This window comes from Bactrocera dorsalis, chromosome 3, assembly GCF_023373825.1.
Source record: "Bactrocera dorsalis isolate Fly_Bdor chromosome 3, ASM2337382v1, whole genome shotgun sequence".
Taxonomy (NCBI): domain Eukaryota; kingdom Metazoa; phylum Arthropoda; class Insecta; order Diptera; family Tephritidae; genus Bactrocera; species Bactrocera dorsalis.
In genome coordinates, this window is record NC_064305.1 from 24,406,731 (window position 1) to 24,423,335 (window position 16,605).

The following is a 16,605-nucleotide window of genomic DNA, read 5'->3' on the forward strand; positions in this document are numbered from 1 at the left end:
TATTATACAAAAAAGCTGATGCATGCTCCTTATCAGTTCTTCGCCGCCGTGTTTGAATAGCTCGGCCGGCAATCCATCGGCCCCCACCGCTTTGTGATTCTTCAGACGGGTAATTGCTATTCGAACTTCTTTATGGTCAGTCAATTTAATGTCCGCTTCTCATCATCGATTGGAGAATCAGGTTCACCATCTCTTGGAGTTTTGCCTTCATGGCCATTCAGCAGGCTGGAGAAGTGTTCCCTCCATAATTTAGTATGCTCTGGGCATCGGTCACTAGATCACCTCTGGGGGTTATACAAGAGTATGCTCCAGTCTTGAAACCTTCTGTTAATCGCCGCATTTTTTCGTAGAATTTTCGAGCATTGCCCCTGTCAAGCTCTTCTTACTCACGCATTTCGGCCTCTTCAACTCTCGGTATCTATCCCATCCCGTACTTGTTGTGGTCGATTGTGATGTTGCGAAGTAGATAGTATATTTTCTCTCCGCTGCGACACGGCACTCCTCGTCGTACCAGCTTTTCTTTTGTCTTTTCCGAAAACCATTGGTTTGATTTTCCAGCTGTACGTAAAGAGCTTGAAATGCCGTTCCACGGTTCTCACAGCAAGTCGAGTGTAAAATTGTTCGGCTGTCTCTTTTGATTGTAGCGTGTACGCAGGTTTAAAATGTGTCGTCTATCACAACATGAACGATCTGGTTGATGGCTTTATGATCCGGAGATAACCAGATAGCTTGATGAATTTTCTTATGCTGGAATCTAGTACTATAGATAACGATATTTCGGCCCCCGGCGAAGTCGATCAGTCGAACCCATTTGGCAATGTTTTATCCAGGAGGCTCAGTTCGTCGACTGTTGTGCCAAAGAAACCTTCCTTGACCACCCTGGTGTTAAGGTTGCCATGCACGATTTTGATATCATGGCGGGGGCAGATCTAATAGGTGCGCTCTAAATGTTAATAGAAATTATACCTCCTGATGAAAAAGTGCTCGGATACTATCTATTGCAACTCGAATAGATCGTACTACCAAATAATACAACTCTGTATAAGTTTTATCCTTCCATTTTGTATTCTGTATAAGCATTTACTCACTCGTGAAATAAAAGCCCAAGTGTAAAGACGTGATCTAAATAATCATTTTCTTTATTGTGCTATTTTTGGTGATCCTCAATTACAAAAACCTCTAACATCTCCGATAAGTAATTTTTTTTTTAAGATGAACGCCAAATTGTTTTGTAATAGAAATCCCATAGAACGGGTATTTAAAGAAATTAAATAAAAAGCTAATAATTAAAATATTTTTGATAGGTGATAGGAAAGTTAAAAGACTCCACCTTACGAGAGAAACATGTCGCCACGTTGATGGCATTTTAAAATATAAGAGAAATTCTGAGTGCGTTTTGATGGTCTCCGTATAGTTTTTCTGGACCACACCAGTCTTAGCCTTTTGACTGGAGGACACGAACAGTGCTGAGAAAGATAGGCTTCCATCTAATATAAGTATGATAAAGTAAGTTTCTATGCCAATGATTAGCTTAAAACATAGGTTATTATTCTCTGTGCAGGGACATTTTCTCTTTATTTTGGGTGTCATTTCCAATGTCTACACAACAATAACAATTGCAATTTAATTACTGTTTATCTCTCATTGCATGTAGACAGGCAAAAAAAAAAAATAAAAATAGCAGCTGCAATTTCAGGCAGCATTTATGGCTACATCGGCGAAATAACCTACATTATTCTTGGAGGTTCTTCCGTAGACTACGCTGTCTGTACTTAAATATACCTACACAATATTTCATCAATTAATACCGAATGTACAAGTATATTAATGCCTTCGTTGAAAATATGCACTCTATTAAAATTCATAGAAAAAATTAGAACTATCTCAGTATGAATGGAAAACATGTTTCTACGAGAGACCAGCTGTTATCTCTGTGCTGCCTTTTCTTTAAGTGCATTGAACTAATACTTCTTTATTTCTTTTTACGTGTCTTCTATTAAAAAAATATATGTATGTGTCACTAATTGGTTTGCTTATTCTATTAGCAATTTCTAGTTTTGAAGGTAAATCGTTATTGCTGCGTTCAGCAGAAAATAATATGACATTCTAAAGGAAAAATCATATATAAAGTACTCATCTTCAATGACTAGATATTCAGAAGTTAAACGGACTTCAGTAGCACAACAAGCCAAACCAAATTTATTAAAAATGGTGAGTATCGAGTTCCTCAATGGCAAGACTATATTCAATACTCGTAGAGGAACTGCAAGTTTCCAAAGAGTATAAATAAAATTACACCTTATACTACCTTCTCCATAGAAACTCTTCGCCGCCGCCTTCATCGCCACTTTGGCTTTCGCCTGCGCTGATGTCTCCCATCTCGGCTATGGCTACGACCAGCCTGCTGCTAGCGCACCATCTAACCAATACATCCCACCTGCAGCTAGCGCTCCTGCACCAGTCTACAGTGCCCCAGCTCCAGTTTACCAACCAGCTGCTGCTGCCCCGGAACCAGTCTACCAACCTGCGCCATCTGCTCCAGTTTCATCTTACATCCCACCTGCAGCTAGCGCTCCAGCACCAGTCTACAGTGCCCCAGCTCCAGTTTACCAACCAGCAGCTGCTGCCCCAGAACCAGTTTACTCTGCCCCAGCTCCAGCTCCAGTCTATGCCCCACAACCAGCTGCCTCTGAAGTCTACGAGCAACCCGCCGAAGATGGTTACAGATACCGCACCGTACGTCGTCGTGTCTACAAACAACGCCGTTTCTAAACATGAGACTGATTTATACTGATGACTTTATCAAATTGTATTATTGAGTCCTTGAGCGATTTTGTTGAATTAAATTAATTTTTACTACGTAAAAGAGTCTTTTGATTATCGCTAAAGGATAGTACCAAACATGATCAGGTTATGTTGATACCACAGCAGCGAGCTTTAAACTATTTGAAGGTTATAGAGATTGAGGTTCTCCCATCTAGACTACCGTATTGGTTTTAAGTTGGTTAGGATGAATGGAACAACAAAGGTTTTTTTGAACCACCTTCGTATAGGTAATGTGAAAATATGGGCGCTAGAAATAACCAACTTTTAGAGATATTATTGTAATCTTCGATTGGTGAGATATTAAATTTTTTAATTTGGCATTTCATTATCTCGAACAGGATATACTAGACTTGCCAAGATATCTACGAAGTTCGACATAAAGGTAAAGGTAGCGCTACAATCTCCGAACAAGTGGTTTACATCTTACCACTATGGCATATTACTGTTATTCAAACTGATCGATAGTTATAAAGTTCTAGAGTTTCAGTCCTGGCTAGAAAGTACTAATAAATTGAAGCCGTTTTCCGCTAGATGTAATCCGTTAACTGGTTACGTTGTATTGCTACTTTTTCAATACCCATTTTTGACAGATCCTGCGTGAGTCGTGTCAAGCTGTCATGTTATTTTTGGTGGTCCGTCTGTGACGAATGTGTTTCGAGCGCTTTGCTCAACAAATAGTCAATCTAATCGGCATATTGAGCGTACTATTCGCACACCATCAGCCATCTTGAGACCCAGCATTCATTACTGAATAATAAAGGGTGATTTTTTAAGAGCTTGATAACTTTAAAAAAAAAAAAACGCATAAAATTTGCAAAATCTCATCGGTTCTTTATTTGAAACGTTAGATTGGTTCATGACATTTACTTTTTGAAGATAATTTCATTTAAATGTTGACCGCGGCTGCGTCTTAGGTGGTCCATTCGGAAAGTCCAATTTTGGGCAACTTTTTCGAGCATTTCGGCCGGAATAGCCCGAATTTCTTCGGAAATGTTGTCTTCCAAAGCTGGAATAGTTGCTGGCTTATTTCTGTAGACTTTAGACTTGACGTAGCTCCACAAAAAATAGTCTAAAGGCGTTAAATCGCATGATCTTGGTGGCCAACTTACGGGTCCATTTCTTGAGATGAATTGTTGTCCGAAGTTTTCCCTCAAAATGGCCATAGAATCGCGAGCTGTGTGGCATGTAGCGCCATCTTGTTGAAACCACATGTCAACCAAGTTCAGTTCTTCCATTTTTGGCAACAAAAAGTTTGTTAGCATCGAACGATAGCGATCGCCATTCACCGTAACGTTGCGTCCAACAGCATCTTTGAAAAAATACGGTCCAATGATTCCACCAGCGTACAAACCACACCAAACAGTGCATTTTTCGGGATGCATGGGCAGTTCTTGAACGGCTTCTGGTTGCTCTTCACCCCAAATGCGGCAATTTTGCTTATTTACGTAGCCATTCAACCAGAAATGAGCCTCATCGCTGAACAAAATTTGTCCGAAAAAAAAAAAAAACCGAACACTGATTTTGGTAATAAAATTCAATGATTTGCAAGCGTTGCTCGTTAGTAAGTCTATTCATGATGAAATGTCAAAGCATACTGAGCATCTTTCTCTTTGACACCATGTCTGAAATCCCAAGTGATCTGTCAAATACTAATGCATAAAATCCTAACCTCAAAAAAATCACCCGTTATTTGATCGAATAGACCACGTCCAGTATGTCGTGAAGAAAAATGTTACTCGGACCGATGTATGGAATTACTTGGCGCACTTTACGTCGAGATCTGAAATTGAAAGCGTACCACGTACAGCTTCTGCAAAAACTGAATCCTTTCGAGCTTCCCAAGCGACATCGTTTCGCTTTAAGGGCTCTTGAAAAGTTTCAAGAAGTTCCTTCGTTTTCGAGTTAAATTTTCTCCAGCGATGATTCCCATTTTTAGCTCAATGGGTATGTAAATAAACAAAATTGCCACATTTGGAACAAAGTGCAACCTGAAGAGATTCATTTCATCGGTCCATATTTCTTCAAAAATTATGCCAGTGAGAACGTAACCGTCAACGGCGACCATTTTTGCGCCATGATAACCGTATTTGATACCTGAAATCGAAGTTCGTGATCTCGGTGGCCAGACATCTCATATTTCAAAGGATTTATTAAGATAACACTTCAGTGAGCAGATAATTTTACGTTTTGGGCCGGTCGGTTGGCCACTAAGATCGTCTGATATCATAACGATAGACTTTTTCTTGCAGGTATATGTAAAGTCTAACGTATATAGGGACAATGCCACTTCGATTCAGGCCCTGGAGAAAATATCACATGTGTCATTCGACAGTTATCAGTTGAATTGCTCGAACGAGTCATCGAAAATCGAACTGAACGGATGGACCATCTAAGATATAACCGCGGCCAACATTTGAAAGAGATAATCTTCTAAATGCTAAACAATATTCTCTAGAATGATATTAAATATTCCATATTAAATTTGAAGTGAATGGGGTGTTCTTAACAAAAGTAGGGAACTTCGAAATGTATTACATTTTACCAGAAGTGGTGTGAACAAGTACCTACATAATTTAAAGATCTTAGTCTGCAATGAGTTTCTTATCTGATGGACGACATTCATCAGCATCGCCGCGACAAACATGTAGCCTTCTACATAGAAGGTAGAATATCTGAAGTCATTCAAAAACTAAAAATTGAAAGTAACAGCGAGTGTTAAACTTATACACAATTTTTAACAAACGAGCATAATATTAAATATATTCAAAAGCGTGCCATCTGCCTGCCGGAAAATATAATGCTAACCCGTTTTAGCTTCACATAGTATCTACTTTGACTTCACTTAGTACCTACTTTGCTTATGTGCTTTGAAAATGCTACTGAAGCAGAAGCAGGTCAGAGATATGATATATTTATAGTAGAATTGATTTGCATTTCCGTGATAAAAGTTACTTAATTTGGACTAAGCCAACTTGCATGAATATTTGCGATTTCTAATGAGTATCTCAATAAACGAAAACGGATATAAATACCGAATATACTCTGATAAGTTTATCACAAGTCGCACGTACTGCAACAAAGCAACTTAATAATATTAAAGATGGTAAATATATATCTGATACGAAGGATACCGCTAAAATTCGAATCTTCTTACCTTCCACAGAAATTCTTCACTGCCGCTGCCTTCATCGCCACTTTGGCATTCGCTTGCGCTGATGTTTCTCACTTGGGCTATGGTTACGATCAGCCTGCTGCTAGCGCACCATCCAACCAATACATCCCACCTGCAGCTAGCGCTCCAGCACCAGTTTACAGTGCCCCAGCTCCAGTTTACCAACCAGCAGCTGCTGCTCCAGAACCCGTCTACTCTGCTCCAGCACCAGCTCCAGTCTACCAACCTGCGCCATCTGCTCCAGTCTCATCTTACATCCCACCTGCGGCCAGCGCTCCTGCACCAGTCTACAGTGCCCCAGCTCCAGTTTACCAACCAGCAGCTGCTGCCCCAGAGCCAGTCTACTCTGCCCCAGCTCCAGCTCCAGTCTATGCCCCACAACCAGCCGCCTCTGAAGTCTATGAGCAACCCGCTGAAGATGGTTACAGATATCGCACTGTGCGCCGTCGCGTTTACAAACAACGTCGTTTCTAAGCTTTGAACTAATGAATATCCCAAAATAAATGTTTAGTTAATTCGAAATATATAGTATTTTGTTTTGAAAAGTGTTTTCTAACGGAATGTTCTGTTTGGATTTTGAGATTTCTGGACTTAGTTTGTGAAGTTTAGTATTAGGCTTAGAGGAGATAAAGCTATGTTTGGGTATTGGTGATGACTTGTAGTTCTCTTTACGCCGAAGAAAATTTTCTCATCTTTTTCACAATTGCCGAAAGATACTTTACACCTAGTATAAAAAAGTTGCATGTTTTATACCCTGAACAGGGTATATTAAGTTTGTCACGAAGTTTGTAACACCCAGAAGGAAGCGTCGGATTATTTTCTAGGGCAACAATGTAATCTCCGAAAAAATTGTTCAGATCGGTTAACTATATGCTTGCTTGCGAAACTTCCTCATTTAAGGATATATCTTCACGAAATTTGGTGTGAATTATTGTTTATAAAAATAATGTAATATCGAAAGAAATTGTTCAGATCGGCTCACTATAGCATATAGCTGCCATACAAATCGAACGAGGAATCAAGGACTTGTATGGAAAACTTTCGCATTTGACGAAATTTGACATGGATCTCCGACAAAGTTGTTCAGATCGGATTATTATAGCATATAGCTTCCATATAAACTGAACACGTAATTACTAAAAGAAATACACCTGTGAAGGGTATATTAGCTTCGGTGCAGCCGAAGTTAACGTTTTTTCTTGTTTTTACTTAAGAATATGAGTTAAATGCCAGTAGTAACATACTGATTATAAGAGTAATTACTGATGTGTTTGTGGGCACTTCGATGGAATAAGGAAATTTTGCACTTTTAGAAAATCGTGACCGATTCTCAGACCCTCCAGTTAAGATTTCGACAACACAGTCCAATTAGTAGCGTAGATGGGAATATTGAGGTGATCTTGAAGCTAATCAGTGCAAAGGAAGCCTTCATAATTTATCTAATCTTATGATAGATTGAAGTCGTATTTCTTTTTAAAAATCATCCGAGACTTCAACTTATTTTCATTTCAAAGCAGTTTTGAATAATATCATTTATACCTTGAAAAAACTATTGCTCAATAAATTGCTCACTTTTGAACCCTTTTTCTGTACAGTACACTGTACACTACTTCTACTAAACTGCTGTAACATTACAGAATGCTACTGGGAAAGCCGCGGATCTGGCTTCTAACTCCAGAGTTAATGTTTATGTTAACAGCCAAGCAGAAATCAAGGCAATAGCCTCGTTTCGCAAATCGTCTAGAAATATCTTTGGAAGCCGGGTAGCACTTCACTTCACTTCAACTGTCTGTAATGTGACAAAGGCAACGAGTGACATAACGGACGAAGTTGCCAAGAGTCGTGCGCCTCTGTCGTCCGAAAACGTGACCGGTATTATTAAACGCATGAATTGTTTACACGACAATCTGGAGCGCGGAGGGGAAGTCAAATCGCGATGGAACCATCTAACGGTTTGAGAAACTGCAAAAGTCATTTATAAAGCGGTACATTAGAAATGCACACTGTTCCTACAAGGGACTTTTGAAAAATAGTTGGTCTGCTCACTGGTCATAGTCTGGTGGCGGTGCACGCCTGCAGAGTGGGGCTGACAGATCGAAGAAGAACCTAGCGGGAAATATCAAGGGCAAGGTACCAGAGAAACAATAAAGAACTTGTCCCGCATTAGCAAGGCAATGCTTAAAGCATATGGGTTCCCTTCGTATAAGACACTGGAAAAGGTATAGTGTTAGTGAGGTCACAGAGATTGCTGAAATTCGCGTCAAACGTTGGCATCTTAACCTTACTAACCTAAGTCAACACAATGGCTTATGCTACTACCAGCAAGTCGGAAAACTAAATTTAGCGCTTTATTGACCTAAGGCAATCCGATGGTAAGCGTGATGAGCAATTGGACAACCTGATGACCAGACCAAAAACTTATTATCTGTAGAGTCCTTACAAACCTAAACTTCAAACTGTATCTTCTAATTAATAATTTATGAAGCCGTCTCCACAAGAAACTGTGCATAGGATGCATATACTTGTATAGATTCTCTAGTGTTTAGATATAATATATATTCTGGTATAAGCTTTGTTCAATTTATGTCGACGTTTTAAATGTTTATTCGTAGCTTGGCTAAAAGCTTGCAAACTGCAATAAGTTTCCGCGAAAATTTAAAAATATTATAATTTAAACTGAAAACATGTTTCTAAGAGCGACCAGCTGCTGCTATCGCGGAGTTGTCTTTTCCTTAAGTGCATTGAACTATTGCTTTTCTATTTCTTTGTATGTTCTTTTGTATTTCGTATGCTTGTCTTCTTAAAAAATATGTGTCTAATTGATACGCTTAATCTAATAGCTATTTCTTGTTTTGAAGTTAAATAATTGAAGCTGCGTTCACTAAAACTAATGTTGCACTCTAGATAGATTGTATATAAAGTACTCAGCTGCAACGGACAACCATTCACAAGTCGCACGGAGTTCAGTAGAACAACAAGCAACATTAAATTTATTAAAAATGGTGAGTATCGAGTTCCTCAATGGCGAGGATGTTCAAAAAAGTAACCGAAGATTTCTAAAGAGAAGAAATAAAGTCACAATTTATACTATCTTTTCCATAGAAATTTTTCACCGCCGCCGCCGCCTTCATCGCCATTTTGGCTTTCGCCTGCGCTGATGTCTCCCATCTGGGCTATGGCTACGACCAACCTGCTGCTAGCGCACCATCTAACCAATACATCCCACCTGCAGCTAATGCTCCTGAGCCTGTCTACGCTCCAGCCCCAGCTACAGTCTACCAACCTGCGCCATCCGCTCCAGTCTCATCGTACATTCCTCCTGCGGCTAACGTACCTGAACCAGCCTACGCTCCAGCCCCGGCTCCTGCTCCAGTCTACCAACCCGCGCCTTCAGCGCCAGTTTCATCTTACATCCCACCCGCAGCTACCGCTCCAGAACCGGTCTACTCTGCCCCAGCCCCAGCTCCAGTCTATGCCCCACAACCAGCTGCCTCTGAAGTCTATGAGCAGCCTGCTGAAGATGGTTACAGATACCGCACCGTCCGTCGTCGTGTCTACAAACAACGTCGTTTCTAAGCGCAGTTGTTTAGCTGTTATGAGTAGTCATTTTATTTGACTCATCAGAAATATGCTATTGTTTATTGTTTATCTTGTGTTTATGTTAAAATAAAACTGATATTTTACTAAAAAATCCCTGTGTTTTGAAATCAGCAACAGTGGCTTGGATGTTTCTTAATCCGAGTTTCTTAATCCGTTGAAGGATTTTCGTATACATATTATTATATCCCTTAGAAGTACTGCCTGCTGTAAGTTGTCTTAGTTCGATTGAGATCAACACTTATTATCTTACAGACCTAAACTTAACTTATTTATTAAAATTTTCAGCTTTTGAAATTTAGCAAGAATGGACCCGGACCACTATCTTGTTTCAGCCAAGATATGCATCCAATCCTGTGTAGCAAAAAACGCCCGTCAACAAGCACAAGGAAGATTAGACGTCGAGAAGCTGCAACTCCTGCTCTCTGAGAGCACTCGTCAGCCACTCGGTATAAGGGAACCGTGCGACGGCATTTCAAGCTCCTTCCGTACAGCTGTAATCGAAACCGTTAGTTTTCGGACAATGAAAAAGAGCAGCTGCTACAATCTGGAGTGCCGTGTCGCAGTGGAAAAAAAACAGACTGCCTACCTCGCAAGGTTACAATCGACCACAACATGTGCGGAAAGTGATAGACTAACTAACATCAGGTCAAGACCGGAGCATACTCTTGTAGAATCCCCGAGGTGATTTAGTGGCTGATGCCAGAGCATACTTAAATTGTGGAGGGAACACTTCCCCTGGCTGCTGAATGGCACACCAGAAGATGGCGAACCCGGTTCCCCAATAGATGACGTGTAAAGAGGATTGACACACGCCATCTCTTCGCCGATTACAAATCTGCTTTTGACAGCACGAAAAGGAGTCGACTTTATGCCACAATGTCTGAATTTGTTAACCCGCAAAACTAATACGGCTGTGTAAACTGACGTTAAGCAATACCAAAAGCGTCGCCAAGCCGTTTGATACCAAACGAGGTTTCAGACAAGGCGACTCCCAATGGTTCGACTTCTTCAAGCTACTGCTAAAGAACATAATTCGAGCTGTAGAGCTGAATCGTTAAGGCAGTATTAACCAGTATTACCGCCAACAGCAACGTCAACCTCGAAGTCCAACGTAGAATAACTTTTGCCAACAGGTGCTAATTTGGGCTGAGTAGGCAATTGAGAAGTAAAGTCCTCTCTCGACGAACAAAGACCAAACTCTACAAGTCATTCATTATTCCCGTCCTGCTATATGGTGCAGAGGCATGGACGATAACAATATCTGATGAGTTGATGTTATAAATTTTCGGGAGAAAGCGGGGGAAACAGAGGAAGAGGAAGACCTCCATTCCGTTGGAGTTATCTGGTGGAGAAGAATCTGGCTGCACTTGGTATCTCGAATTGGCGCCAAAACGCGAAAAGAAGAAACGACTGCCACGCTGACTTAAAGAAGATCTAAAAAAACTTCAGTAAATTTAAGAGGAAAGGTATCGTTTCAAGGTCACAGATCCCAGATCAGGAAATAAAAGCAGCCGTTTAATTAAATACTTTTCTTCTATTCTCCTCTCAACGTCTTTAACTTTCGCATTTAAATGTTTAATTTTCTAAATCGTTTTTCTGGTTTTAGATTTTCGTCCGGCAGGCGCCGCCTTTTCAGTTTCCAAATCGCTGAAAGCTTTCAATGCAATTAACATAAGTACCTGTGCGGTCAAACGAACATACACACACATGTGGATTTAATGGCATATTCACAGCCAGTCTGAACGCAACATGCAACATGATAGCAACAAAATCAAAAAAACAAAAAAATAATAATAATAAAATAAAATAATGAGAATCCCAACAACAACATTAACCACACTAACTATACCTATGCCAAAATCATCGGGCAATTGTCGATGCTGCTACCGATACTGCGGATAGGACGCACCAAACACGACACCACAACATAACACTAAATTAGTTTCGGGCCTCGTAAAATCGACGGCGGACTACTAATTTATTGCCTCATTAAGTGCGAGCAGCTTCCAATTGTTTCACGCGTTCGACCAGCGACGACACAGCAACAGCTAGCGGCGCACAAACGCACCCACAAATGTTGCAGCATCAGCAGTTCAGCTGCCAATACAACGGTGAAGTTGAAGGTGAGGGCGAAGAGCAAACGAGCGGCATAGACGCTGTTGGTTCGTGGCGTTGATTGCTTGCGATTTGCATAAATTCTAAATCGGTTTTAAATTTATTTGTTCAAAGCTTCCGCTCGCAGCGCACCGACACCGCCGCCACCACCATTACTAGCATCAACACCAACGCCAACATCATCACTAACACCGCCATCTTCACCACCTACTAATCCAGCGTGGTTTTTCTACTTTCATTTGCTTCAGCATTTATCTGTTTTCGCCTCCGCTTCTGCATTTAAATTCGTTTCATCGCTTTAAAATATGCAACTCTGCTTTTAGCCACGCGCTGATCCCAGCCGTGGACTGCCTCTACTGATGAGCGTTACGCGTGCGAACAATTATTTGTTGCTTTCGGCTATAAAGTATTTTTAAGTAAAATTTATTAATTATTTGATTTACACTCAGCCGGCGCGAGCTGGTGCGTTCGGTCCAACTAATTAAAATTTTACACATTTTTAATGATGACAATTTAATTTAATTTTTAAAAATCATTGAGCTAATTTATTCCGCCTCTTGAGTCGAGTTGCAGCTGATTTATGGGTATATATGTAAGGTGGCTAATTTATGGCTTGTTAAAACTTAATTTAAGTTGAACTTGAGTTTAAATTGTGCGGCAATTAAGTTTAATTGACTTAGAATGTTCATTTTTGGTTGTCAATATTACTGATAACTTTGAGTTTAGCTCAAGACGATTCCAAGTTTAGTCTGAAAATTGAATTTGAGTTTACATTCCAAGCATAAATAATACAAGTTTAACTCAAATATATTATATATTATTTTCTATATGAATATTTTATTTGAGTTCAGTGTCATTCATTTAATTCGTTCTTACAATTTTAATTAAGTTCGAACATTATTTTGAATTTTGAAAATATGTTTAAGCTGAAAGTCGCTTTGAAATTTGAGTTTAAGTAAAAACAAAGTTTGAGTTTTTATTGTGTATGTAAAGTGGCGTGTTAAACTAGAGTTTGAGTGATATTTAAAATAATAAAGAGTTAAAATTATAGTTTTTGAAACCAAAAATATTCTGATTCTGAGTTTGCGCTCAAAAAATTAAAAAAAATGGTTCATTCTAATTTAATTTGAGTTCAAAATCAAATTTAGATGATTTAGAGTTTTTATTTTAGCTGTGAATAGAATGGTATAGACTTTGATTTTGGTCTCGAAACAATTCCAAATTTACTCTAAAACTTAATTTGAGTTTATAAAATTTAATTTGCAAAGAAAAGAAAACTCAAATATGCCATCAAAGTATGGGAAAAAACTCTAAACAAATCATCTATTTATACCAATATTTAATTTGAGTTCAATTTTGAACATTATTGCGGTTCTAATTAAATTCGAACTTTGTTTTTAAGTTTCAAAGACTTTATATAAGCTCAAAATAACATTTGAATTTGAATTATTGCTTTACTTACTTAATATAAAGTTTTTGTCTGTATGTAAAATGGCATTATTATGTTTGAGTTTGAGTGGTTAAGGGAGCTTTCTTCCAAGTTGAACTCAAACATTCCAAACTAAGTCATTATTTACAAATTAAAAAGTTATGTGAGTTAGAAATATCAATCATATCGAAGTACAATTTTTGAAACCGATAAATTTCGATTCTGAGTTTGCGCTTAATTAATATTGAAAATTTAATTCAAGATTATTTTGAGTTTAAAATTTGGTGTTAGCTTAAAATTTTGTCTCAAACTTAATTTTGAGTTAAATTCAGAATTAAAGACTACTTTGACATTAAAATTGAGTTGTTTTGAATATCAGTTTTGTTTGAATTATGTTATTTCCTCATATTCATTTATTTTGATCTTAAAATTTGGTGATAACTTACAATTTTGTCTCTAACTTAAGTTTGAGTTAAATTCAAAATTAGAGAATAATTGAGTTTGGCATGAGAATTGAGTTGCTTTGGACACGAGTTTTGAATGAATTTTTTTATTGTTATAAAGGTGAGTTTTATGTAACGGGTGATTTTTTTGAGGTTAGGATTTTCATGCATTAGTATTTGACAGATCACGTGGGATTTCAGACATGGTGTCAAAGAGAAAGATGCTCAGTATGCTTTGACATTTCATCATGAATAGACTTACTAACGAGCAACGCTTGCAAATCATTGAATTTTATTACCAAAATCAGTGTTCGGTTCGAAATGTGTTTCGATGTGTTTTATCGACAAATTTTGTTCAGCGATGAGGCTCATTTCTGGTTGAATGGCTACGTAAATAAGCAAAATTGCCGCATTTGGGGTGAAGAGCAACCAGAAGCCGTTCAAGAACTGCCCATGCATCCCGAAAAATGCACTGTTTGGTGTGGTTTGTACGCTGGTGGAATCATTGGACCGTATTTTTTCAAAGATGCTGTTGGACGCAACGTTACGGTGAATGGCTATCGCTATCGTTCGATGCTAACAAACTTTTTGTTGCCAAAAATGGAAGAACTGAACTTGGTTGACATGTGGTTTCAACAAGATGGCGCTACGTGCCACACAGCTCGCGATTCTATGGCCATTTTGAGGGAAAACTTCGGACAACAATTCATCTCAAGAAATGGACCCGTAAGTTGGCCACCAAGATCATGCGATTTAACGCCTTTAGACTATTTTTTGTGGGGCTACGTCAAGTCTAAAGTCTACAGAAATAAGCCAGCAACTATTCCAGCTTTGGAAGACAACATTTCCGAAGAAATTCGGGCTATTCCGGCCGAAATGCTCGAAAAAGTTGCCCAATATTGGACTTTCCGAATGGACCACCTAAGACGCAGCCGCGGTCAACATTTAAATGAAATTATCTTCAAAAAGTAAATGTCATGAACCAATCTAACGTTTCAAATAAAGAACCGATGAGATTTTGCAAATTTTATGCGTTTTTTTTTTTTAAAAAAAGTTATCAAGCTCTTAAAAAATCACCCTTTATATTACTTGAGTTTGTTCAGGTTTGGAATAAGTTTCGAGGTTTAAATTAAACTTCAATGGTTTTATGGATGATTTGAGTTTTATTCGAAGTTAATATTATGCTCGGGTGATGATTTTGAATTGTACATTTAGTTCAAAATGCTTAGATTTTGAGTTTAAATTTGAGGTTCTTATAGGGTGATACATAAACTTATTTTTTTAAATTAGCATTTTTTATATACTATATATGTATATAATTTCTCAAACGTGAAATTTAGTTAAATATAATAAATAAAGTTGAGTCTAACTTGAAAATTGTGTTAAAAATTGAAGCTTAAATTAGTTTTCTGGCTCAGTAGAAGTTGAACTTAGGCTTCTTTTAGTGGACCACTTTTTATGCTAATATACTCGTATAAAGAATAACTTAATTGAAAGCTAATTTTTCCGTAGTCTATAGACTCAACTACTGTACTACTTGATTTCAGGCTATTACCCTTTGTTTCCAACTGCAACTGCCTTGACTGCATTATTTCCATATTTGATTGCATTTAATTTCGCTTTTCAAATGTGGCCACTCTATAACTTTTTAAAATTTTTGCTATGAGAAACTGTTGCTTCTTGACTTCCGTTCACTCTTCCACTTAGATTTCATTATCCAATATTTCTTTTCGCTTCGTTCTTCCGAACGGCTATTAATCAACTGCTATTTCCCCTTCCTCGTTTCGGCTCATTGCTTCACACTTTATTGGCTTCAAATTGTTATTTATTATCTTTGAATTATGTTCACGGTTGGTTATTAATATACAAACAATATCGGCAGGTGGCTAATTTTTGCGAATTTTGGTAAGTGGTTAGAGTGTCTTCAAAGTTGTATTTTCCACTGTGCGATTTGAAAATGTTTATTTATTTAATTGCTAAGTGTTTGGTGTAGTACGGGATGATTTTAAGAAAACAACATAATTTGAAGGTTGTCACGTGTTTGAGAATCTTAAGTTAAGAGAGTTGATACGATAAGGAAATAATACAATATGAGTGTCAAACTGTAGAGGTTTAAGAAAGTTTAGTTTTTAAAAAATTGTTCGAAAAGAGTTACCACCTACATAATTTTACATTTTAAGCAACAAATATACTGATTTGGTAAAGTGAAATAGTATTACGAGTGTTAAACTGAAGAGATTTAAGAAAATTTATGGTTGAAAATATTTTAGGAAGGATGCCACTTGTTTACAAATTCTTTTTTAAATTAAACAAATTAAAAAAATAAATGGCTTATTACATTATGAGATCAAAATTAAAAGCGTTTACGGGAGCTTAAAATATAAAATAGTTTGCATGGGAGTTGCCACCTATTAATTTTTTAAATGTAATTGCAATGTTGAAAAAATTTTGACTGTACGTTATGGGTATCTAGAAATGTATATTTTTGAAAATATTTTGGAGAATGCTGCCACCTGTTTGTAAATATTGTATTAGTTAAAGTTCATAAAATACACAATACTATAGTTAAGCGTGTAAGTGAAAATGTTTAAAAATGCATTAAACTGAAAATATGTTATAGATGGTTGCCACCTGCTTATATATTTTAACTAAAAAAAAATCTGTGAAAAGGTATAATATTATTATCAGGCGTAAGACGTTAAAATTGAATAATATTTGAAAAGGTTGTCACTTGTTAAACCAATAAATAAATAAATGAAAATATTAAATATTATAAAATAAATGGTATATCAAAACAAAAGGGCTTAAGAGTATTTGCAATTGATAATGTAGTTCATGAGGTTGCCACCTGTTTGAGGTGGTGAGGTGATAAACTGAATAAAATATCTATACGATAGCATCGACGCCTTTGAGCTGTCAGTTGGAACGGAACGTGATTTGTAAAGCGACATGTTTACGTTATGTACGAGCACATAATTCCATCTCTGTCATATTTACTGATAAGGTTGTGCATTCATGAA

At 37.7% G+C, this 16,605-nt stretch overlaps 1 protein-coding gene across 2 annotated transcripts; it reads left to right on the forward strand.

Moving 5' to 3' along the window:
• The first annotated feature begins 2,141 nt into the window (after positions 1-2,141).
• On the forward strand, positions 2,142-9,689 carry LOC115066348 (nematocyst expressed protein 3-like). Of its 2 annotated transcripts, none has more exons than XM_049452286.1 (2): positions 2,142-2,211; positions 9,101-9,689. In XM_049452286.1, exons 1-2 carry the CDS (start codon positions 2,143-2,145, stop codon positions 9,572-9,574), a joined length of 543 nt encoding a protein of 180 aa, XP_049308243.1. In that variant the 5' UTR covers position 2,142; the 3' UTR covers positions 9,575-9,689. The 2 variants fall into 2 exon arrangements, with proteins under 2 accessions (XP_049308243.1, XP_029407143.2); XM_029551283.2 differs by lacking the exon at positions 2,142-2,211 and adding an exon at positions 8,884-9,000.
• The last annotated feature ends 6,916 nt before the right edge of the window (positions 9,690-16,605 follow it).

What these genes read in the sequence shown, in the direction of transcription:
- LOC115066348 (XM_049452286.1), top strand. Translation starts at nt 2,143, where the DNA reads ATGACTAGATATTCAGAAGTTAAACGGACTTCAGTAGCACAACAAGCC. An exon ending in AACCAAATTTATTAAAAATG is followed by an intron (nt 2,212 to 9,100) that starts GTGAGTATCGAG and finishes TCTTTTCCATAG; the next exon opens with AAATTTTTCACCGCCGCCGC.